The sequence below is a fragment of the Aquarana catesbeiana genome, linkage group LG08 (assembly GCF_042186555.1).
Source record: "Aquarana catesbeiana isolate 2022-GZ linkage group LG08, ASM4218655v1, whole genome shotgun sequence".
NCBI classification, from domain to species: domain Eukaryota; kingdom Metazoa; phylum Chordata; class Amphibia; order Anura; family Ranidae; genus Aquarana; species Aquarana catesbeiana.
Window position 1 is genome coordinate 291,851,827 of NC_133331.1, and position 25,844 is coordinate 291,877,670.

The window sequence follows — 25,844 nt, forward strand, 5'->3', positions numbered from 1 at the left end:
GTCAGGAGTACATAAAACACAGAGCACAGGGGTCAGGAGTAGACAGCACAGGGGTCAGGAGTATACAACACATAGAGCACAGGGGTCAGGAGTACATAACACACAGAGCACATGGGTCAGGAGTATATAAAACACAGAGCACAGGGGTCAGGAGTAGACAACACAGAGCACGGGGTCAGGAGTACATAACACACAGAGTACAGGGGTCCAGGAGTACATAATGCACAGAGCGCAGGGGTCAGGAGTGCATAACATGTAGGGTTCAGAAGTTTTTAACACATGGATCAACGGACAAAGGAAAGAAGGTCAATATCTGATTAGGTTTAAACAATATATTTTCCGTGGCTTATTATGCTGGCTAGTACTACAGCTGAAATTCTGTCTATGTAGTGTGGACAATATTTCTTCCCTTTTTATATACACTTAGATATTGCTTTGTAGGATGAAATCTGCATGCTGTGTATCCTCAAATGTGTTACACCCCAACTGAAATGCTGACTGTACAATACTCCTCCTTTGTGCCTCGGACATAATCCAATACAATGGTTATTTCTGGATGAAAAAAAAATGTCTCGTCTCTCCTTCTTCAAATGCAGCCTACAAAAAAAGCTTACATGTGTCTCTGTAATATTTCTGCCTTGTTTCTCTGACATCATTTACTGCAATTTATATTTCTGGAATAAAAAAATTTCCCATTTTAAATGTGGCCTAACTAAAAGGATTATACTATGTGCAGCGTGTCTCTGTTATATTTCTGCCTCTTATCTATGACATAATGAAATGTAATGTTTATTTCTGGATAATTAAAAAAATGCCTTATCATCACATACCTGGTAAAGACTGGAGCGTTGTGGAGGCCTCCTGCCCAACACTCCTGAAGGCGGAGACAGAGCAGTGTTGCCAACCTACCAGATTGAAATTTCCTGACACGACACCCCAGATTTACTGGCACAGCAACGTTTTTACTGACATTTCCAAAAGTTACAAAATTACAGTTTTAAGTGAAAATTTCAGTATTTAGGCTACAAACAAGTACAATATGCAATTAGCAGTGTGATTTAAGGTAGATATTAAGGGAAAAAACGTTTCTTATTTTATAAGTAGCTCAGGGACAGTTCTCAGGAGGTCAAGAAATGAAAATGGGCGGCGCACACACATGAAATTAACTCTCACAGTGACACTGACAGCATAGATCACCGACACGACACGTCCCCTCCTGAGTGACGGTCTCTCTCCATGCCAGGTGGCCCCTTTAGTCCACTCCAGTCCAAGCAGCACTGACAGCCCCACTTCTGGCTTGCCTTGCTCCCCTCCAGCAGACCCGTACGCTTGGTTCCGGCCGCTCAGTTTCGGCTCCCTTGCACCATAACGACACACCCCACCAGACCCGCCCCCTGCCCCAACACACCGTAGCAGGCACTCTGATGGTCTTGGCCGGCTCCGGACCATAACTGCGCATGCGCTGTTCCAAGCCAAGCGTCTCCATATTTTAACTGGCAACCTTTTACTGCCATGGGCATTTACTGGCAGGAAAAAAGTGCCAAGTTTTTACTGGCTGCCCATAAAAATACTGATGGTTGGCAACACTGAGACAGAGAGTGGGAGGGCATGGAGTCACAAGAGTGCTGGAGTAGCTGGCTGGTGATGTCCATAGAGTTGGAAGTCTCAGTCCTCCAGGTTGGATGCTGAAGCAGTTTGGCACCAGAGCAGATGGAGGCAGGGTCGGGAAACAAGCGGCAGTCAATGACAGCCAGGTAGCTATAGACTGAATAGAAAGGCAGAACAAGCAGGTTGGTAAAAGCTGGACAAAGGAGTACAGAAACAGCAGGTAGAGATAAGTCCAGTAAACAGGCCCAAGGTCAGAGAAACCAGATGAGCAAGGGTGAAGCAAAGAGAAGAGGTGAAGTTCCAGTGAGAAGCCAGGTCATACACTGGTAGGCGAATACAAAGGATCAGGTCTCAGGACATGTGGAAGAAGCTGAAGCCCATTCAGCAACTTCTCCCAGTGGCAGATACAAAGGCTGCTGGGCACCAAGGGGAGAAGAAGGAGAGGGGGAGGGAGGAGCTCCAGGCTGGCCAGAGAGGTGACAGGCTGCACGCTCCCCTACCCCCGGAGGTGACAGGTTGAGCCAACACCCCCTAGGTGACAGGGGTGGCGTACACACAAAAGACCAACAGATGACAAGCTGCAGGAGGGATTGGCAGAGAGGGGTGGAGGACACTGAATGGAAGCCAGTGGAGTGATTGGCAGAGAAGGGTGGGGACATTGAATGGAAGCCAGTGGAGGGATTGGCAGAGAGGGGTGGGGGACACTGAATGGAATTCAGTGGAGGGATTGGCAGAGAGGGGTGGAGGACACTGAATGGAGGCCAGTGGAGGGATTGGCAGAGAGGGGTGGAGGACACTGAATGAAGGCCAGTGGAGGGATTGGCAGAGAGGGGGTGGAGGACACTGAATGGAAGCCAGTGGAGGGATTGGCAGAGAGGGGTGGGGGACACTGAATGATTGGTAAGGTGGATGAGCCTGGCAGCAGCATTCATGATGGACTGAAGGGGGCATAGCCTATGTAAAAGTAATCCACAGGAGGAGGAGGAGGGAGTTGCAGTAGTCGAGGCAAGAGATGACCAGAGAGTGAATTAGAAGCTTTGTGTTATCCCATTGGCTAGAAAGGGGCGTATTATGGAGAAAGGGCCGAAAGGAGAATTCAGAGTCCAGGATTACATCTAGAACCTCGGCATGGGGAGGCAGGTTGATAGTTGTGTCACTGATCTTGACAGAGAAGTCAGAGGAAGGGGTATGGGAGGAAATATTATGAGCTTAGTATTGGATAGATTGAATTTGAGGAAGTGGTGTGACATCCAGGCAGATACTGTATGTCTGTTAGTAAATTAATGCATGAGGAGACTGATGAAGTGAGCTATTGGGTAGAGAGATACTGTAGATTTGGGTGTCATCAGCTTAAAAATGGTATTGAAAGCCATGAGAAGCTATTAGTTGACCCAGGGAGGAGGTGTAGATCAAGAATAGGACAGGTCCAAGAACAGAACCTTGGGGGACCCCAACAGAGAAAGGAAGAGGAGAGGAGAAAAAAAATTGTAAGCAACGCTGAAGGTGTGGCGAAGAGTACAGTCAGACCAAAGGAGTGGAATTTTTTGTGGGGGACGTTGTTCTCCACCAGGAACCACAGAGCACACTAGGAATCTTCTCCATTAGAAAACACTGGGGACACTGGAAATCTTTTCTGCTAAGAATGGGGGCAAACTAAGAATCTTCTCTGGTATGAAACATAGGGGACACTAGGAATCTTCTTTGCTAGGAAACTGGGGGACACTGGGAATCTTTTTGGCTAGAAAGCATAGGGGACACTAGGAATCTTCTTTGCTAGGGATAATGGGCGATACTAGTAAATCTTCTCCACTAGGAAACACAGGGGACAGTAGAGATCTTCTCTGCTAAGAATGGGTATACAGTAAAAATCTTCTCCTCTGGGAAATACTGGAGGACACTAGGAATATTCTCCACTAGAAAACACAGGGGACACTAGGAATCTTCTCCATTAGAAATATGGGTACTAAGAATCTTTTGTGCTTGGAAACCTAGGGGACACGAGAAATATTCTTGGCTAGGAAACATGGGGAATACTAGGAATCTTCTCCACTAGGAAACACAGGGGACACTAGGAATCTCCTGCACTAGGAAACACAGGGGACACTAGGAATCATCTTCTCTAGGAAACACAGAGGACACTAGGGAACTTCTCCACTAGAAATAGGGGTACACTAAGAATCTTTTGTGCTAGGAAACCTAGGGGACACGAGAAATCTTCTTGGCTAGGAAACATGGGGAACATAGGAATCTTCTCCACTATAAAACACTGCAGGACACTAGGAATCTTCTCAACTAGGAATATTCTCCACTAGGAAACACTGGGTACACTAAAAATCTTCTCCACTAGGAAACACAGGGGGCACTAGGAATCTTCTCCACTATGAAACACTGGGGACACTAAGAATCTTCTCCACTAGTAAACACTGGAGGACACCAGGAATCTTTTCCACTGGGAAAAGCTGGAGGACACTAGGAGTCTTCTCTGCTAGGAATCGTTTCCACTATGAAAACACAGGGGACACTAGGAATCTTCTCCACTAGGAAACACTGGGTACACCAGGAATTTTCTCCACTAGGAAACAGAAGGGACACTAGAAATCTTCTCCACTAAGAAACACTGGAGACACTAGGAATATTATTCACTAGGAAACACTGGGGACACTAGGAATCTTATCCACTAGGAATCGTTTTCACTAGGAAACACCAGGGACACTGGGAATTTTCTCCACTAGGAAACATCAGGGACACCAGAAATTTTCTCCACTAGGAAACACCGGGGACACTAGGAATCTTCTCTGCTAGAAAACATGGGGGACTCTAGGAATCTGCCCCACTAGGAAACACTGGGGGAGACTAGGAATCTTTTCCACTGGGAAAAAATGGAGGACACTAGGAGTCTTCTCTACTAGGAATCATTTCCACTATGAAACATAGGGGACACTAGGAATATTCTTTGCTAGGAAACTGGGGGACACTAGGAATCTTTTTGGCTAGAAAGCATAGGGGACACTAGGAATCTTCTTTGCTAGGGATAATGGGGGATACTAGGACATCTTCTCCACTAGGAAACACAGGGGACACTAGAGATCTTCTCTGCTAAGAATGGGGGTACACTAAAAATATTCTCCACTGGGAAACACTGGAGGACACTAGGAATCGTCTCCTCTAGGAAACACAGGGAACACTAGGAATCTTCTGCACTAGGAAACACAGGGGACACTAGGAATCATCTTCTCTAGGAAACACAGAGGACACTAGGGAACTTCTCCACTAGAAATAGGGGTACACTAAGAATCTTTTGTGCTAGGAAACCTAGGGGACACGAGAAATCTTCTTGGCTAGGAAACATGGGGAACATAGGAATCTTCTCCACTATAAAACACTGCAGGACACTAGGAATCTTCTCAACTAGGAATATTCTCCACTAGGAAACACTGGGTACACTAAAAATCTTCTCCATTAGGAAACACAGGGGGCACTAGGAATCTTCTCCACTATGAAACACTGGGGACACTAAGAATCTTCTCCACTAGTAAACACTGGAGGACACCAGGAATCTTTTCCACTGGGAAAAGCTGGAGGACACTAGGAGTCTTCTCTGCTAGGAATCGTTTCCACTATGAAAACACAGGGGACACTAGGAATCTTCTCCACTAGGAAACACTGGGTACACCAGGAATTTTCTCCACTAGGAAACAGAAGGGACACTAGAAATCTTCTCCACTAAGAAACACTGGAGACACTAGGAATATTATTCACTAGGAAACACTGGGGACACTAGGAATCTTATCCACTAGGAATCGTTTTCACTAGGAAACACCAGGGACACTGGGAATTTTCTCCACTAGGAAACATCAGGGACACCAGAAATTTTCTCCACTAGGAAACACCGGGGACACTAGGAATCTTCTCTGCTAGAAAACATGGGGGACTCTAGGAATCTGCCCCACTAGGAAACACTGGGGGACACTAGGAATCTTTTCCACTGGGAAAAAATGGAGGACACTAGGAGTCTTCTCTACTAGGAATCATTTCCACTATGAAACATAGGGGACACTAGGAATATTCTTTGCTAGGAAACTGGGGGACACTAGGAATCTTTTTGGCTAGAAAGCATAGGGGACACTAGGAATCTTCTTTGCTAGGGATAATGGGGGATACTAGGACATCTTCTCCACTAGGAAACACAGGGGACACTAGAGATCTTCTCTGCTAAGAATGGGGGTACACTAAAAATATTCTCCACTGGGAAACACTGGAGGACACTAGGAATCGTCTCCTCTACGAAACACAGGGAACACTAGGAATCTTCTGCACTAGGAAACACAGGGGACACTAGGAATCATCTTCTCTAGGAAACACAGAGGACACTAGGGAACTTCTCCACTAGAAATAGGGGTACACTAAGAATCTTTTGTGCTAGGAAACCTAGGGGACACAAGAAATCTTCTTGGCTAGGAAACATGGGGAACATAGGAATCTTCTCCACTATAAAACACTGCAGGACACTAGGAATCTTCTCAACTAGGAATATTCTCCACTAGGAAACACTGGGTACACTAAAAATCTTCTCCACTAGGAAACACAGGGGGCACTAGGAATCTTCTCCACTATGAAACACTGGGGACACTAAGAATCTTCTCCACTAGTAAACACTGGAGGACACCAGGAATCTTTTCCACTGTGAAAAGCTGGAGGACACTAGGAGTCTTCTCTGCTAGGAATCGTTTCCACTATGAAAACACAGGGGACACTAGGAATCTTCTCCACTAGGAAACACTGGGTACACCAGGAATTTTCTCCACTAGGAAACAGAAGGGACACTAGAAATCTTCTCCACTAAGAAACACTGGAGACACTAGGAATATTATTCACTAGGAAACACTCGGGACACTAGGAATCTTCTCTGCTAGAAAACATGGGGGACTCTAGGAATCTGCCCCACTAGGAAACACTGGGGGACACTAGGAATCTTTTCCACTGGGAAAAAATGGAGGACACTAGGAGTCTTCTCTACTAGGAATCATTTTCACTATGAAACATAGGGGACACTAGGAATATTCTTTGCTAGGAAACTGGGGGACACTAGGAATCTTTTTGGCTAGAAAGCATAGGGGACACTAGGAATCTTCTTTGCTAGGGATAATGGGGGATACTAGGACATCTTCTCCACTAGGAAACACAGGGGACACTAGAGATCTTCTCTGCTAAGAATGGGGGTACACTAAAAATATTCTCTGCTGGGAAACACTGGAGGACACTAGGAATCGTCTCCTCTAGGAAACACAGGGAACACTAGGAATCTTCTCCATTAGAAATTTGGGTACTAAGAATCTTCTCCACTAGGAAACACTGGTTACACCAGGAATTTTCTCCACTAGGAAACAGAAGGGACACTAGAAATCTTCTCCACTAAGAAACACTGGAGGACACTGGGAATTTTCTCCACTAGGAAACACTGGAGACACTAGGAATATTATTCACTAGGAAACACTGGGGACACTAGGAATCTTCTCCACTAGGAATAGTTTTCAATAGGAAACACCAGGGACACTAGGAATTTTCCCCACTAGGAAACATCAGGGACACCAGGAATTTTCTCCACTAGGAAACACCAGGGACACTAGGAATCTTCTCTGCTAGGAAACATGGGGGACTCTAGGAATCTTCCCCATCAGGATAAACTGGGGGACAGTAGGTATCTTCTCTGCTAGGAAATACTAGGGGACACTAGGAATCTTCTCTGCTAGGAAACACAGGGGGCACTGGAAATCTTCTCCACTAGGAATCGTTTCCACTAGGAAACACAGGAGACACTAGGAATATTCGCATTAATGTACTTATTTCGCAAAAATAAAACAGCTTTCCATTTATTCTACACACCGCTTACCCCACTCTCTTAAAAAGCTGTTTAAACACACTGCTCAGTTACTTCTGCCTTATTTCATGGACAGACTTTAGGTCATGACACAGGAAGGAGTTGATCAGCTGAGGGTGGATGATGCAGGGTGTGTGCTAATGAGATCAGCTGGTGAACTCTTTCCTGTGACATGACCTAAAGTCAGTGTGTTTAAGCAGCTATGAAGAGAGTGAGGTAAGCGTGTGTAGAAATAATTAAAAGCTGTTTTATTTTTGCAAAAGAAGTACATTATTGCTATATTGGTACATAGGGGAGCTGGAATGTAGAGGAAAAAGTGAACAAAGGTGAACTTAGCCTTTAAAATAGAAGGGAGGTGGCCTAGCTGGGCTGGGCGTGTAGCTATCCGAATCAATGGCAGGTGAATAATCGGTCTTAAAACATGTCTTGTGAGATAACAGCAGGACCTTGGAAGTTAAAGCCATGGAAGTACATGTACCAGCATGCCTGCTGATCTTTAGGATTAGAGGAGACAGATCTGCAGCAAAGCTGTAGATAAGTGACACTACAGATGACCTGAGATTTATGAGAAGGGGGAGGGTCGGCTGTTCCAACAACAAACTAGTAAAACCAAACTGCCAAGACACAAGATTAAGACTAAAACCTACAGGATGGGCCTTCCTTGTAGTGTTAGAGAAAGGAAAAGAGAAGAACATTTCATCATACAGATCTGAGAACTTAGTTGGTGTTTCAGAAACACGGCTTGACTCCTCATAAGACTGGGCTGTTTTTATTCATGCTGATCCTCTTGTTTAGAGGGACACAGGACATAGAAAAGATGGAAGGGGTTTTCTCAATGTTAGATGTGAGGAAGATCGTGAGGAAGAAAGATGATTTTGTGGTTGGAGATGTGGTTGGTGTTTAAGAAACACGGCTTGAATCCTCACAACACTGGACTGTTTGTATTCATGCTGATCCTCTTGTTTAGAGGGGCATGGGACATAGAAAAGATGGAGGGGGTTTCTCTATATTAGATGGGATGTGAAAGTGAGGAAGAAAGATGATCTTGTGGTTGGAGGTTGTGATGGTGCGGAGGAGGAAATATGGGAGGAATGAAATGAACTGATGGACTTATCATTGGAGTCTACTACAGACGTCCTGAGATTTATGAGAAGGGGGATAGTCGGCTTTTCCAACAAGTATAAGCCGGTAAAACCAAACTACTAAGACACAAGATTAAGGCTAAAACTAAAACCTACAGGATGGGCCTTACTTGTAGTGTTAGAAAAAGGAATAAAGGAAAAAAAAAAAGTGAATTTCATCATACAAATCTGAAGGCTGATTTTTATCAATCAACTTACAAAGAATATCATGAGCTTATGGAAATATTTAATCTTCATTTTTTTCATAATAAAATATATGTGTTAATATATTTGCATTGTTATCAAGTAAATATGAAATGTTAGATCTTAAAATGTCATGTTTTCCACTTTCAACCAGTAAATGGTACTCTTTAAGCAAATGAAGCTGCCTGTGCGGGTTGATAACTATTGACTATGTCAATAGTCTGATCTTCCCTTCTCTTTGTCTACAAGCAATATCTAGTTCCTCTCTCACCATGATGTCTTCCTTTGAAGCTTCTGCTGAAGATCAGACTACACTGCTAGAGGGACTCAACAGCAGTGACACCCCCTCCTTCTCTTTCCTAGAGGGACTCAACCAGCAGTGACACCCTCTCCTTCTCTCTCCTAGAGGAACCCAACCAGCAGTGACACCCCCTCCTTCTCTCTCCTAGAGGGACCCAACCAGCAGTGACACCCCCTCCTTCTCTTTCCTAGAGGGACCCAACCAGCAGTGACGCCCCCTCCTTCTCTCTCCTAGAGGGACTCAGCCAGCAGTGACGCCCCCTCCTTCTCTCTCCTAGAGGGACCCAACCAGCAGTGACACCCCCTCCTTCTCTCTCCTAGAGGGACTCAACCAGCAGTGACAACCCCTCCTTCTCTCTCCTAGAGGGACTCAGGCAGCAGTGACGCCCCCTACTTCTCTCTCCTAGAGGGACCCAACCAACAGTGACACCCCCTCCTTCTCTCTCCTAGAGGAACCCAACCAGCAGTGACACCCCCTCCTTCTCTCTCCTAGAGGGACTCAATCAGCAGTGACACCCCCTCCTTCTCTCTCCTAGAGGGACCTATCCAGCAGTGACACCCCCTCCTTCTCTCTCCTATAGGGACCCAGCCAGCAGTGACGCCCCTCCTTCTCTCTCCTAGAGGGACCCAGCCAGCAGTGACACCCCCTCCTTCTCTCTCCTAGAGGGACCCAACCAGCAGTGACACCCCTTCCTTCTCTCTTCTAGAGGGACCCAACCAGCAGTGACATCCCTTCCTTCTCTCTTCTAGAGGGACCCAACCAGCAGTGACACCCCTTCCTTCTCTCTTCTAGAGGGACCCAACCAGCAGTGACACCCCCTCCTTCTCTCTCCTAGATGGACCCAGCCAGCAGTGATGCCCCCTCCTTCTCTCTCCTAGAGGGACCCAACCAGCAGTGACACCCCCTCCTTCTCTCTCCTAGAGGGACCCATCCAGCAGTGACACCCCCTCCTTCTCTCTCCTAGAGGGACCCAGCCAGCAGTGACGCCCCCTCCTTCTCTCTCCTAGAGGGACTCAACCAGCAGTGACACCCCTTCCTTCTCTCTTCTAGAGGGACCCAACCAGCAGTGACACCCCTTCCTTCTCTCTTCTAGAGGGACCCAACCAGCAGTGACGCCCCCTCCTTCTCTCTCCTAGAGGGACCCAACCAGCAGTGACACCCCCTCCTTCTCTCTCCTAGAAGAGAACTTTGAAGTCTTTAGTGATCTCTGATTTCCTTATAAAGTGTTCCTTCCATGATAAAGATCAGAGGAGCGCTCAGCTACGTGTTTTCTGAGGTGTATATCAAGGTGTGCTTCTTCCCAGTGTGAGATCTCTGATGTACGGCAACATATGATCCATATAGAAGACATTTTAGGCACTCAGGACACTAATACACCTCAAGGGTTGTGTGGGTTCTCTGGTGTTTGGTCAGACAAGACTTCTGTGAAAAACATTTCCCACACTAATGCCGTGTACACACGAGTGGAATGTCTGACAGAAAAAGTCAGATGGGAGCTTTTCATTGTATATTCCGATCATGTGTACGCCCCATCGGACTTTTTACGTCAAAAATTCTGACGGCCCTAGAAAGAGAACATGTTGTAAATTTTTCAGACGGAACCAATTCCTATCGGGAAAACCACTCGTCTGTATGCTGTTCCAACGTACCAAAAACGACACATGCTCTGAAGCAAGTACAAGATGGAAGCTATTGGCTACTGGCTATTGAACTTCTGTTTTCTAGTCCCGTCGTATGTGTTGTACGTTCTGGACGGTTGGAATTTGGTGTGACCGTGTGTATACAAGACAGCTTGAGCGGAATTCCGTCAGAACTCCGTTGGAAAAACCTTCAGAGTTTATTCCGATGGGAAAACCGGTCGTATGTACAGGGCATTAGTGTGGGAATGCAGTTTCTTTTGTGTGGGATTTTTGATGTTGAATAAGGTTTGATTTCCGTGCGTAACACTTCCCACACTCAAGATTGGAAAACCGCTTTTCCTGTGTATGACATTTCTGATGTACAGTAAGATTGGACTTCTGGGAAAAACATTTCCCGCACTCAGGGCAGCAATACGGCTCCTCACCTGTGTGAGATCTTTGATGTGTTTTAAGTTTGGACTTTAGCAGAAAATGTCTCCAACACCCAGAGCAGGAATATGTCTTTTCGCCCATGTGAGACTTCTGATGTGTGCTAAGATTAGACCTCTTTAAAAATATGAGCTCATTATCTTTTCTCCAGGACAATCTCCTGTGATGTCCTCATCTTCCATTTTACAACCTGGAGATAAAGTGAGACGATCCTTTGAGGGTTTCTCCATGGCGTGTCCTGGAAAAATATAAAAACATCATCAATAGATATGAGAGGGTTAGTTCACTTCCATTAAGATTCCATCTGGATCAGGTAGATATGAGTGAGCAGATGTTCTCTGTGGAGGTCCCAACCAGCTGGGACTCTTCCAGTCTTCAGTCAAAGGGCCTCCTAGATCACTTCTACATTTACACAGCCTTTTCAGAAGAGCAGAAACCAATGGGGACTGGGAGGGACATGCGCTTTACACAGCCACAAGTGTAGGCACTGGGTCATGTGACCTCTCATAAACAAGAGGGTCAAATTTCAGAACTGCAGACCTTTTACCATAGAACAAGCGACCATAGGCCTAGGCTTCTGGTGATATGTAGCATTCGAAGGAGCTTACACCAGTATTTTCTCCTGGAAGATAACTGTATCATATTTGTGCTACGGTAACTAAAAGCGAAGCACAACCAAATACACAGGGATATTATGGAGGTGCCTCCATAATATCCTTGTGTTTACTGTATCTGAAAGTTTCTTCATCGCACCATGCTCCTCATCCGCCTCTTTATACTCTTCTTTAACAACAACCAGACATCTCTCTGGTGGGTGTCTGGTATTAGGTAGGTCCATTGTAATGTCCTTGTAGAGATCCTTGTATCCTTTAGGGAGCTCCTTCATCACACCATACTCTTCTTTAACAACAATATTATAATCCCCAGTGTATTCATTCTGGATATATAATAAAACATTTATTGTAACAAACACACTTGTGTATAAATTATAACTACCAATAATTGTCAACCATCTACCCGGTGATGTGAGGGGCGGCTGATTGTCCATCATGACATCCTTGTAGAGATCCTTGTGTCCTTCTAAATACTCCCACTCCTCCATGGAGAAATAGACAGTGACATCCTGACACCTTATAGGAACCTGACACACACAATGATACAGTCACCATCCAGACACATCCCTTGTCTGTTACTGGATAATGTCCCAGAATTCCCAGTACCGCTCACCTCTCCTGTCAGCAGCTCCATCATCTTCTTGGTGACTTCTAGAATCTTCTCCATGTTGTGTCTCTCAGGTTTTAGGGAGTCACATGGAGGCACTGTGATGGTCATATGATCACCTGACTTCACAAGAGGAAATCTCTGTATTGGAGAACCAATAGGAACATCATGTTAAAATCCCAGAATCCTCCTCACCTCTCCGGTCAGGTCTGTGTTTTATTATTAGAGATAAGAGTGATGTCATGTGACCTCCCAGAATCCTCCTCACCTCTCCGGTCAGGTCTGTGTTTTATTAATAGAGATAAGAGTGATGTCATGTGACCTCCCAGAATCCTCCACACCTCTCCGGTCAGGTCTGTGCTTTATTAATAGAGATAAGAGTGATGTCATGTGACCTCCCAGAATCCTCCTCACCTCTCCGGTCAGGTCTGTGTTTTATTAATAGAGATAAGAGTGATGTCATGTGACCTCCCAGAATCCTCCTCACCTCTCCGGTCAGGTCTGTGTTTTATTAATAGAGATAAGAGTGATGTCATGTGACCTCTCAGAATCCTCCTCACCTCTCCGGTCAGCAGGTAGATGATCTCCAGGGTGAGGTTTAGTATCTTCTCAATCATGTGACTCCACTTCTCCTCCATCCTTATTGGTCATGTGATCTATACTAGTTTCCTGTAGACCAATAATTGATAATTATCTGGACTGTATTGGTTGTAAAATATTAGGATTGGGATGTATGGGGGATCTTATGAGTGTTTCTATCATGGAAGAACAGTCCTCAGTGGGATTACACACACAGTGTAATGTTTGCTAAGTTTATGGGGTCTGGGAACCTCTTACTCGTTGCCCTTTATGTCTAAAGAAAACCCCTATCTTCTGTACATCTCTAAAACTGAGAAAATATTGTAGCTCCGTAAGTGGGGGAATGTTCTCACCTTGAAGGAGTTAATCTACATTTCCACACTATATATGTGTGTATCATCGTCTGCTGTAGATAAAAGACATTACGGTGACTATGGAGCAAGAGGACGGACATGATGGACGGGGGGGGGGGGGGAGTTGCTGGTTGCAAATATAAGACATTCCACCCAACTTACTGAGATGGAGAAGAAAGACACATTTTAGCACTAAATATTAAAGCGGTAGTAAACCCGCTGACTTTTTTTTTTCCCTACATCTGTAAGGGAAAAGGCATAATAAGCTAGTATGCACCACATACTAGCTCATTATGAGATACTTACCTTAGAACGAGGCGCCGGCATCTCACCCGGTCAATGCAGAGGGAGCTGACATTTCCCCTCGGCGTGTCTTCCGGGTATCGCGGCTCTGGCGCTGTGAGTGGCCGGAGCCGCGGCAAGGTCCGGCGGCTGCTGGGCTTTCAGCCGAAAATCCTCTGTGCGCATGCGCCGCTGCAGTCAGCGGCTCATTGCGAGGGGAATATCTCCTAAACCGTATAGGTTTAGGAGATATTTTTTTTACCTACAGGTAAGCCTTATTATAGGCTTACCTGTAGGTAAAAGTTTAAAAAATAGGTATACAACTGCTTTAACTCAGCGACCACACCCCCTTTTATACAAACTATGATGACTTAATGCTTAATGCCAAATAAAAGAAGCAGGTCAATCCTTACCTATTTTTTTTTTTGTTAATAAACTTTTTATTTGGTACATAATTATGGTACAAACAATAGAATATTACAGATTAAGAGAAATGCATATCTAAGGATTATTTGCAAAAGTTAGGACAATTTGTTAAATGAAGCAATAGAAGTTCAGCGTTGATATTGTTTAGAACAAAAGCTAATATATAATTGAAATAATCGATAACGTACAGTTGAATATATGACGTCAAATGGATATTGTTAGCTACTCATACATCTAAAAAGTGTATTAAAATATTCAAACCAAGAATCTCCTGTTTTATAATATAGATGTATAGTATTGTATAATGTATAGAATATTTTCTCCATGAGATTGAAATCCTTACCTCTTCTTATGCACCATGCACAACCAAATACCGCTCTGATGCAGACCAAATGCAGGATGAAGCGTCGATCTCCTGGTCCCCATTCTCCACTGACTTCCGTGTCACTGCCATGTCTTGCATCATCACCTGTAATCTGTCCTGTAGTGATGAGGAGATCAGCGGGAGGAACCACAGTGCTCTGTGGAGGACCAGGAGGCACTCCCCGGTCACATAGGTTTCTAAAGAAGACTTCAGCAGGCATTGGAGCTCTGTTTTCCGCGTAATGTGTTCCTGTACCCTGTCCCATACCCTGTCCTATACGATATCCTGTAGTGATGAGGAGATCAGTGGGGGGAATCACAGAGGTCTGTGGAGGACCAGGAGATTGGCACTCCCCATTCACATAGGTTTCTGAAGAAAGCTTCAGCAGGCATCAGAGCTCTGTGTTCTCGTATTGTGTCCCATACCCTGTCCTATATGATACCCTGTAATGATGAGGACATGTCCACAGGTACAATCATTACTTCCCTCTTTCAACTCCACCACTATAGACGAGGTTGCTAAACTACTTGCTAACGTCCACCTTGCCACCTGCCCTCTGGATCATGTTCTCTCGCAAATGCTACGTTCACCCTCTGGCTCTATTTTACACTCTCTAACCCACATCTTCAATCTCTCCCTCTTTTCTGGTATGTTCCCCAACTCTCTAAAACATGCACTTGTCAGCCCCATACTTTAAAAAGCCCTCACTGGACCCATCCATTCTTAACAACCTACACCCCATCTCCTTGCTCCCCTTCTTATCCAAACTCCTTGAACGTCTGGTCTACAACCAACTGAGTGTCCACCTTGCTGATAATAGCCTTCTTGATCCCCTTCAGTTTGGATTTCGTCTTCAACACTCCACAGAAACTGCTCTCCTAAAACTAAAAAAATGATCTACTAATGGCCAAAACCAATTGACACTATTCTGTACTCCTACTCCTGGACCTCTCTACTGCCTTTGATACAGTTGACCACCCCCTCCTCCTCAAAAAACTCCACACCTTTGGTCTCCGTGACTGTACTCTTTGCTGGTTCTCTTTCTACTTATCGAACCGCACCTTTAGCGTTTCTTACAACTCTACTTCCTCCTCTCCTCTTCCTTTCTCTGTTGGGGTCCCCCAAGGTTCTGTTCTTGGACCTCTCCTATTTTCAATCTACACCTCCTCCTTGGGTCAGCTGATTGCCTCCCATGGCTTCCAATATCACCTCTACGCTGACGACACCCAAATTTATATCTCTACCCCTCAGCTCACTCCCTCAGTCTCCTCACGTATCACTAGTTTACTATTAGATATATCAGTCTGGATGTCACACCACTTCCTCAAACTCAATCTATCCAAAACAGAACTTATAATTTTTCCTCCCCTATATGCCCCTTCCCCTGATCTCTCTGTCAAAATCGATGGCAAAACTATAAACCCATCCCCACATGCCAAGGTTCTAGGTGTAGTCCTGGACTCTGAACTCTCCTTTAAGCACCACGTCCAATCACTGTCCAAGTCTTGCCGTCTCAAACTCTGCAACATCTCCAAAATACGCCCCTTTCTAACCAATGACACAACAAAGCTCTTAATTCACTCCCTGGTCATCTCTCATCTAAACTACTGCAACTCCCTTCTCATTGGTTTACCTCTACATAGTCAATCACCTCTTCAATCCATCATGAATGCTGCCAGACTCACCCACCTTACCAATCGCTCTGTCTCTGCTACCCCTCTTTGTCAATCCCTCCACTGACTTCGGCTCACCCAACAAATTAAATTCAAAATACTAACAACTACGTACAAAGCCATCCACAATTTAGCCCCCAGCTACATCACTAGCCTAGTCTCTAAATACCAACCTACTTGTTCTCTTCGTTCCTAAAGACCTTCTGCTCTCTAGCTCCTTCGTCTCTTTCTCCTATGCTCGCCTCCAGGACTTTTCCAAAGCCTCTCCAATCCTATGGAATTCCCTACCCCAATCTGTCCGCTTATCTCCTACTCTATTAGCTTTTAGACGATCCCTGAAAAACCTTCTCTTCAGAGAAGCCTACCCTACCCACACCTAACAACTGTTTTTTCATTTTCTCCATCAGATCACCCCCCACAGTTATTACCTTTTGTTTCAATTGACCCTCCCTTCTAGATTGTAAGCTCTAACGAGCAGGGCCCTCTGATTCCTCCTGTATTGATTTGTATTGTAAGTGTACTGTCTGCCCTCATGTTGTAAAGCTCTGTTGGTCTGCAGCAGAAACCAAACTCTTAGGAGGACCAGGAGATCGTTACTCCCCGGTCTTGTTAGTTCCTGAAGAAGACTTTAGCCGATGTCGGAGCTCTGTTCAGAGGTAAGAATTTACTTTTACAGGGAAACCTTGTATTTGGGTTGGAGGTTTGGTGACAATGTGATCAGTTACATCCACTTATGTTTTATGTCACCGTTACTTTTCTTTTATACCGGTGTTTTCACTTCAATACAGGAAATCATCTGACATCTGAGGAAATACTGAGAACGAAAGAAACACTTTGGGCAGATAAATAGTATATTGATTTGTCTGCGTGTACATCAGACATAGCTGCCAACTGTCCCGAATTTCCCGGGACATTCCCGGGACTTGGACTTCATTCCCGGATTTGTGGCGTCCCGGCAAATGTCCCGAAAAATTCGGTTCCGGTTTTTGAAACCGCCGCCGCTGCCGCCGCCGCCGCCGCTAGAGGTCGGCGGCCGGCGGAGACATTGTCTCCGCCGGCCGCCATTTTGTTGGAGTTCAGGAAGACGGCTGGGGGGGGGGGGCTAGACGAAGCTTCTGCGTCGCCGCCCACCCCCTGCCCCGCTCCGCCTCGGCCCGCCCCGCTCCGCCTCGGCCTGCCTCGGCCCGCCCCACCTCGGCCCGCTCCGCTCCGCCTCGCCCCGCCTCGGCCCGCCCCGCTCCGCCTCGCCCCGCCTACCCCCCGCCCCGCTGCCAGTCTGATATGGAAAGGGGCGGGGGTTCTAGGTGGGGGGTGAGCGCGCGCACCGCTGTGGGACACGATGTGAGTGGGGGGGGGGGGCACAGGGGACACCTGATGTGAGTGGGGGGGGGGGCACTGGGGACACCTGTGATGTGAGGGGGGGGGCACTGGGGACACCTGATGTGAGGGGGGGACACCTGATGTGAGGGGGGGGGCACTGGGGACACCTGATGTGAGGGGGGACACCTGATGTGAGTGGGGGGGGCACTGGGGACACCTGATGTGAGTGGGGGACACCTGATGTGAGTGGGGGACACCTGATGTGAGGGGGGGACACCTGATGTGAGTGGGGGGGGCACTGGGGACACCTGATGTGAGGGGGGGACACCTGATGTGAGTGGGGGGGGCACTGGGGACACCTGATGTGAGTGGGGGGGGGCACTGGGGACACCTGATGTGAGGGGGGGACACCTGATGTGAGGGGGGGGCACTGGGGACACCTGATGTGAGGGGGGACACCTGATGTGAGTGGGGGGGGCACTGGGGACACCTGATGTGAGTGGGGGGGGGCACTGGGGACACCTGATGTGAGTGGGGGACACCTGATGTGAGTGGGGGACACCTGATGTGAGGGGGGGACACCTGATGTGAGTGGGGGGGGCACTGGGGACACCTGATGTGAGGGGGGGACACCTGATGTGAGTGGGGGGGGCACTGGGGACACCTGATGTGAGTGGGGGGGCACTGGGGACACCTGATGTGAGGCGGGGGCACTGGGGACACCTGATGTGAGTGGGGGACACCTGATGTGAGGGGGGGACACCTGATGTGAGTGGGGGGGGCACTGGGGACACCTGATGTGAGGGGGGGACACCTGATGTGAGGGGGGGGGCACTGGGGACACCTGATGTGAGTGGGGGGGCACTGGGGACACCTGATGTGAGGGGGGGACACCTGATGTGAGGGGGGGGGCACTGGGGACACCTGATGTGAGTGGGGGGGGCACTGGGGACACCTGATGTGAGTGGGGGGGCACTGGGGACACCTGATGTGAGGAGGGGGGGGCACTGGGGACACCTGATGTGAGGGGGGGGCACTGGGGACACCTGATGTGAGGCGGGGGCACTGGGGACACCTGATGTGAGGGGGAGCTCCGCCGGGGACTCCTGATGTGAGGGGGGGCTCCGCCGGGGACTCCTGATGTGAGGGGGGGCTCCGCCGGGGACTCCTGATGAGAGGGGGGGCTCCGCCGGGGACTCCTGGTGTGAGGGGGGGCTCCGCCGGGGACTCCTGGTGTGAGGGGGGCTCCGCTGGGGACTTCTGATGTGAGGGGGGCTCCACTGGGGACTTCTGATGTGAGGGGGGCTCCACTGGGGACTTCTGATGTGAGGGGGGCTCCACTGGGGACTTCTGATGTGAGGGGGGCTCCGCTGGGGACTCCTGGTGTGAGGGGGGGCTCCGCCGGGGACACCTGATGTGAGGGGGGCTCCGCCGGGGACTCCTGATGTGAGGGGGGCTCCGCTGGGGACTTCTGATGTGAGGGGGGCTCCGCCGGGGACTCCTGGTGTGAGGGGGGCTCCGCTGGGGGCACCTGATGCAAGGACGGACTCTGCTCGAACATCTGAAGCAAGGACGGACGGCTGGTGGCAGGCGACGTGGCTGGTGACACGCTCAGGGATCCCACTGATTCTGCATTATGGTGAGTTGAATGATTTCATTTTATATTACAATGTAATAATAGAAATAATGCGCTTCAATCATCCTGACACCATAACAACCATGGTGCCGGGATGATTGAAGCATTAACACCAGGTGTTTGGAGTATCTTTATCTGCTGATTGTTAAACTTTCTAGAATACACATATTTTTATTGTGTAGGATCTGGGGCTGCTGTCCCGTCATTTCCCTCTCTCTCCCCCTCCCCCCCCCCCTCTCCATCCCTCATTCATTTCAGACTCTAACCACACCCTCTAGAGCCACGCCCATTTAAGCCACGCCCACAATTTCACGTAAACCACGCCCATTTTTCGGCGCGGCGCGCTTCGCGCGCCGCACTTGTCTGTTTTTGATAGGCCACGCCTGCTGGTGAATGCCCCGCCCCCTAATTATTGGACAGCTCCGCCTACAGCCACAAAAGTGTCCCACATTTTTTTTTTACAATGTTGGCAACTATGATCAGACTGAAAAGAGGGACATTTAAAGGGGAAAGATGGACATTAGAATTTGGTTGCCGATAGTGGACAGGGATGAGAGCTATGATAAAATAATATCTTATTATCTCCTCAGCTGCTAGTTCCAGCAATGTCTCCTCTCTACTTCCTCTCACGCGAAACGTCCCGTTCGCGTCTTCTATTACTTCCTGTCTGTATCTGACATCACTTCATGTCTTCCATAGAGACTTCCTGTCTGGGTAGATGTGAGATCACCACCTTGTGAAGCTCAGAGGAATGCAAACAGCACAAAGGCCATGTTCAATCTATGGGACGTTTATCTTGGCTGCAGTTCCACTGAGCTCCATAAGGTGGTGATCTCTCTTCTACCTAGACAGAAAGTCTCTATGGAAGACAGGAAGTGATGTCAGGTACAGACAGGAAGTGGTGTCAGGTACAGACAGCAAGTGATGTCAGGTATAAATAGGAAGTTCCAGGGGAGAGGTGAGTTGGGAGGAAGTAGAGAGGAGACATTGCTGGAAGTAGCAGCAGCAGAGGAGGTAATAAGATCTTATTTTTCATAACTCCTTGCTCCCGTTTGCGTCAAAACATTTAGAATGCTTAGTCTACAACTGGTTTAGCTCCTACCTCACTGACAGCAACCTTCTTGACCCCTTACAGTCTGGCTTTTGCTTGCTACACTCCACTGAAACTGCCCTACTGAAATTTACTAATGACCTACTAACTGCTAAAACCAATGGCCACTACTCCATACTCATACTACTCGACCTCTCTGCAGACTTTGATACCGTTGACCATCCCCTCCTCAAACAACTCCACTCTCTTGGCCTTCAAGACTTTGCTCTCTCCTGGCTCTCCTCCTATCATAGTGCTCCTTCAGTGTGACCTTTAACTCTGTTTCCTCTTTTCCACTTTCTCTTTCTCTAGGGGTGCGTCAAGGTTCTGTTCTCGGACCCCTTCTCTTCTCCATTTATACCTCCTACCTTGGGCTGTTAAACTCCCATGGCTTCCAGTACCGCCTCTATGCTGACGACACACAAATCTGTCTCTCTACTCCTCACCTAGGGTTGCCACCTCATCCCTTTAAACCCGAACACATATGAATTCCACGGGTTCTGTGGCTGACTAAGGTTGTAATCAAACTCATGTGGTGCCTTATTTGCATTATATTAGCCTCAGAACCTGTGTAATTCATATGTGTTCGGGTTTAAAGGGATGAGGTGGCAACTCTATCCTCACCTCACTCCTTCAGTCTCTTCCTCTCGCATTACTAACTGGCATAACAGCATGCATGTCACACCACTTCCTCAAACTTAATCTTTCTAAAACTGAACTCATAATTTTTCCTCCAGCCCGTGTCCCCCCCCCCCCCCCCAACTTCTCCATCAAGATCAATAATACAATCTTCAATCCCTCCCCTCATGCCAGGGTCCTAGGTGTAATCCTAGACTCTGACCTGTCCTTTCAGCCCCAAATCCAATCACTGTCCAAATCGTGCAGACTTCACCTCCAAAACTTCTCCAAAATACGCCCCTTTCTAACCGCTGACACCACTAAGCAACTTATTCACCCCTTGTTCTTGTTATCTCTTGTCTTGACTACTGTAACTCCCTCCTCATTGGCCTACCTCTCCGCAAACTATCCCTTCTTCAGTCTGTCATGAATGCTGCTGCCAGACTCATCTACCTTACCAACCGTTCAGTGTCCGCCACCCCTCTCTGCCAATCCCTCCACTGGTTTCCATTCAGTGTCCTCCACCCCTCTCTGCCAATCCCTCCACTGGTCTCCATTCAGTGTCCTCCACCCCTCTCTGCCAATCCCTCCACTGGCTTCCATTCAGTGTCCTCCACCCCTCTCTGCCAATCCCTCCACTGGTCTCCATTCAGTGTCCTTCACCCCTCTCTGCCAATCCCTCCACTGGTCTCCATTCAGTGTCCTTCACCCCTCTCTGCCAATCCCTCCACTGGTCTCCATTCAGTGTCCTTCACCCCTCTCTGCCAATCCCTCCACTGGTCTCCATTCAGTGTCCTTCACCCCTCTCTGCCAATCCCTCCACTGGTTTCCATTCAGTGTCCTCCACCCCTCTCTGCCAATCCCTCCACTGGTTTCCATTCAGTGTCCTCCACCCCTCTCTGCCAATCCCTCCACTGGCTTCCATTCAGTGTCCTCCACCCCTCTCTGCCAATCCCTCCACTGGCTTCCATTCAGTGTCCTCCACCCCTCTCTGCCAATCCCTCCACTGGTTTCCATTCAGTGTCCTCCACCCCTCTCTGCCAATCCCTCCACTGGTTTCCATTCAGTGTCCTCCACCCCTCTCTGCCAATCCCTCCACTGGCTTCCATTCAGTGTCCTCCACCCCTCTCTGCCAATCCCTCCACTGGTTTCCATTCAGTGTCCTCCACCCCTCTCTGCCAATCCCTCCACTGGCTTCCATTCAGTGTCCTCCACCCCTCTCTGCCAATCCCTCCACTAGTCTCCATTCAGTGTCCTTCACCCCTCTCTGCCAATCCCTCCACTGGTTTCCATTCAGTGTCCTCCACCCCTCTCTGCCAATCCCTCCACTGGTTTCCATTCAGTGTCCTCCACCCCTCTCTGCCAATCCCTCCACTGGCTTCCATTCAGTGTCCTCCACCCCTCTCTGTCAATCCCTCCACTGGCTTCCATTCAGTGTCCTCCACCCCTCTCTGCCAATCCCTCCACTGGCTTCCATTCAGTGTCCTCCACCCCTCTCTGTCAATCCCTCCACTTGTCTCCATTCAGTGTCCTCCACCCCTCTCTGTCAATCCCTCCACTGGCTTCCATTCAGTGTCCTCCACCCCTCTCTGCCAATCCCTCCACTGGCTTCCATTCAGTATCTTCCACCCCTCTCTGCCAATCCCTCCACTGGCTTCCATTCAGTGTCCTCCACCCCTCTCTGCCAATCCCTCCACTGGCTTCCATTCAGTGTCCTCCACCCCTCTCTGCCAATCCCTCCACTGGCTTCCATTCAGTGTCCTCCACCCCTCTCTGCCAATCCCTCCACTGGCTTCCATTCAGTGTCCTCCACCCCTCTCTGTCAATCCCTCCACTTGTCTCCATTCAGTGTCCTCCACCCCTCTCTGTCAATCCCTCCACTGGCTTCCATTCAGTGTCCTCCACCCCTCTCTGCCAATCCCTCCACTGGCTTCCATTCAGTATCTTCCACCCCTCTCTGCCAATCCCTCCACTGGCTTCCATTCAGTGTCCTCCACCCCTCTCTGCCAATCCCTCCACTGGCTTCCATTCAGTGTCCTCCACCCCTCTCTGCCAATCCCTCCACTGGCTTCCATTCAGTGTCCTCCACCCCTCTCTGCCAATCCCTCCACTGGCTTCCATTCAGTGTCCTCCACCCCTCTCTGTCAATCCCTCCACTTGTCTCCATTCAGTGTCCTCCACCCCTCTCTGTCAATCCCTCCACTGGCTTCCATTCAGTGTCCTCCACCCCTCTCTGCCAATCCCTCCACTGGCTTCCATTCAGTATCTTCCACCCCTCTCTGCCAATCCCTCCACTGGCTTCCATTCAGTGTCCTCCACCCCTCTCTGCCAATCCCTCCACTGGCTTCCATTCAGTGTCCTCCACCCCTCTCTGCCAATCCCTCCACTGGCTTCCATTCAGTGTCCTCCACCCCTCTCTGCCAATCCCTCCACTGGCTTCCCATTGCCCAGCGAATACAATTCAAAACACTAACAATTACATACAAAGCCCATACTTATTTCCAGGACTTCTCCAGAGCCTCTCCCATCCTCTGGAACTCTTTATCCCAATCTGTCTGGTTATCTCCTACTCTGTGCACTTTTAGTCGATCCCTGAAAACTTATCTCTTCAGGGAGGCCTATCCTGCCTCCAGCTAACAACTGAATCTTCTACTGCCCTCATCAGTTCATCCCTCACAGTCCCTACCTTTTTGTTTCGCCAGCCCTCCCTCTTAGATTGTAAACTCGCAGAAGCAGGGTCCCTCTAACCCTCTGGTTTTGAATTGTACTGTTGGTGTAGTGTCTCCCTTTATATTGTAAAGCGCTGCGCAAACTGTTGGCGCAATATAAATCCTGTATAATAATGATAATAACTCCTATCTCTGTCCATTATTGGGAACTAGACAGCTCTGTCCTATTTTGCCCTTTAAATGTGCCTCTTTTTAGTCTGATGTACACAAAAAATATTATTATTATAAAGAATTTATATAGCGTCAACAGTGTGTACAGCACTTTACAATATAAAGGGAAAAACTACAGTTACAATGCAGGAGGGTTCGGAGGGTTCTGATCATGAGAGCTTACAATCTAAAAGGGAGGAGTAAGTGATACAAAAGGTAATAACGGCGAGGGATGAGTTGATGGAAAAGTTAAAGGTTCAGTTGTTAGGTGGAGGTGGCATATGCTTCCTTGAAAAGATGAGTATCCAGGGATCACCTAAAGGTGGACAGAGTAGAAGATATCCTGACAGATTGGAGTAGGGAGTTTCAGAGGATCTGGAGAAGTCCTGGAGGAGAGCATGGGAGGAGGTGATGTGGAAGATATAGAGCAGGAGGTCTGGGGAGGAGCAAAGAGGAAGTTTTGGGTCATGTTTTGAGACAAGATTAAAGATGTATTTTGCGACAGAGTTATGGACAACTTTGTATGTTATTGTTAATATTTAGAATTTTATTAGTTACATGGGCAATCAGAAGCCAGTGGAGGGATCAGCAAAATGGGGTGGAGGACACTGAATGGGAGTCAGTGGAGGGTTTGGCAGAAAGGGGTGGAGGACACTGAATGGAAGCCAGTGGAGGGATCGGCAAAATGGGGATGGAGGACACTGAATGGAAGCCAGTGGTGGGATTGGTAGGAAGTGGTGGAGGACTCTGAATGGAAGCCAGTGGAGAGATTGGCAGAGAGGGGTGGAGGACATTGAATGGAAGCCAGTGGAGGGATTGGCAGAGAGGGGTGGAGGACACTGAATGGAGGCCAGTGGTGGGATTGGCAGAGAGGGGTGGAGGACACTGAATGGAGGTCAGTGGAGGGATTGGTAGGGAGTGGTGGAGGACTCTGAATGGAAGCCAGTGGGGGGATTGACAGAGAGAGGTGGAGGACTCTGAATGGAAGCCAGTGGAGAGATTGGCAGAGAGGGGTGGAGGACACTGAATGGAAGCCAGTGGAGGGATTGGTAGGGAGTGGTGGAGGACTCTGAATGGAAGCCAGTGGGGGGATTGGCAGAGGGAGGTGGAAGACACTGAATGGAAGCCAGTGGAGGGATTGGTAGGGAGTGGTGGAGGACTCTGAATGGAAGCCAGTGGGGGGATTGGCAGAGAGAGGTGGAGGACTCTGAATGGAAGCCAGTGGAGAGATTGGCAGAGAGGGGTGGAGGACACTGAATGGAAGCCAGTGGAGGGATTGGCAGAGAGGGGTGGAGGACTCTGAATGGAAGCCAGTGGAGGGATTGGCAGAGAGGGGTGGAGGACACTGAATGGAAGCCAGTGGAGGGATTGGCAGAGAGGGGTGGAGGACACTGAATGGAGGCCAGTGGAGGGATTGGTAGGGAGTGGTGGAGGACTCTGAATGGAAGCCAGTGGGGGGATTGGCAGAGAGAGGTGGAGGACTCTGAATGGAAGCCAGTGGAGAGATTGGCAGAGAGGGGTGGAGGGATTGGTAGGGAGTGGTGGAGGACTCTGAATGGAAGCCAGTGTAGAGATTGGCAGAGAGGGGTGGAGGACACTGAATGGAAGCCAGTGGAGGGATTGGCAGAGAGGGGTGGAGGACACTGAATGGAGGCCAGTGGAGGGATTGGCAGAGAGGGGTGGAGGGATTGGTAGGGAGTGGTGGAGGACTCTGAATGGAAGCCAGTGGAGAGATTGGCAGAGAGGGGTGGAGGACACTGAATGGAGGTCAGTGGAGGGATTGGCAGAGAGGGGTGGAGGACACTGAATGGAGGCCAGTGGAGGGATGGAGGACACTAAATGGAGGCCAGTGGATTGGCAGAGTGGGGTGGAGGATACTGGGGACTAGGGCTGAAACAACTAATTGATTAATCGACAACTTACTATTACTATTTTCATAATCGATTAATCGGCCAGTAACATAATGGGGTTAAAAAAAATTAAATTGAGCCTTTTATAGTACAAAATGAGCAAATAATCGCTACTGTAGATGTTACTTTCACAGTTCTACAGTAAAAAAATGAACCCCTTACAGTAGTGATTATCTGCTTTTTTTTGTACTATAAAGGGCTCATTTTAGTTTTTTTTTTAACCCCATTATGTTACTAAACGTCTTAGACCTGGTTCACGTCTATGTGTTTTTTGCAGAAACGCACTGCAGTTCATTAACATGGTTTCCCATT

General features: G+C 48.3%; 3 protein-coding genes across 3 annotated transcripts in view; 1 reads left to right on the top strand and 2 right to left on the bottom strand.

Moving 5' to 3' along the window:
* The window catches only part of LOC141104959 (uncharacterized), a 664,134-nt gene that overhangs the window by 314,558 nt on the left and 323,732 nt on the right, over positions 1-25,844 (bottom strand). The gene's annotated exons all lie outside the window — the stretch shown is intronic.
* LOC141104781 (uncharacterized) overlaps positions 1-25,844 on the top strand; it is a 114,372-nt gene that overhangs the window by 51,901 nt on the left and 36,627 nt on the right. The window lies entirely within an intron of this gene.
* On the bottom strand, positions 12,199-13,021 carry LOC141104956 (gastrula zinc finger protein XlCGF53.1-like). The gene is made up of 2 exons (XM_073594767.1): positions 12,963-13,021; positions 12,199-12,543 (listed from the first exon to the last, which is right to left on the bottom strand). The coding sequence occupies exons 1-2, from the start codon at positions 13,017-13,019 to the stop codon at positions 12,313-12,315; spliced, it is 288 nt and encodes a 95-aa protein (XP_073450868.1). The 5' UTR covers positions 13,020-13,021; the 3' UTR covers positions 12,199-12,312.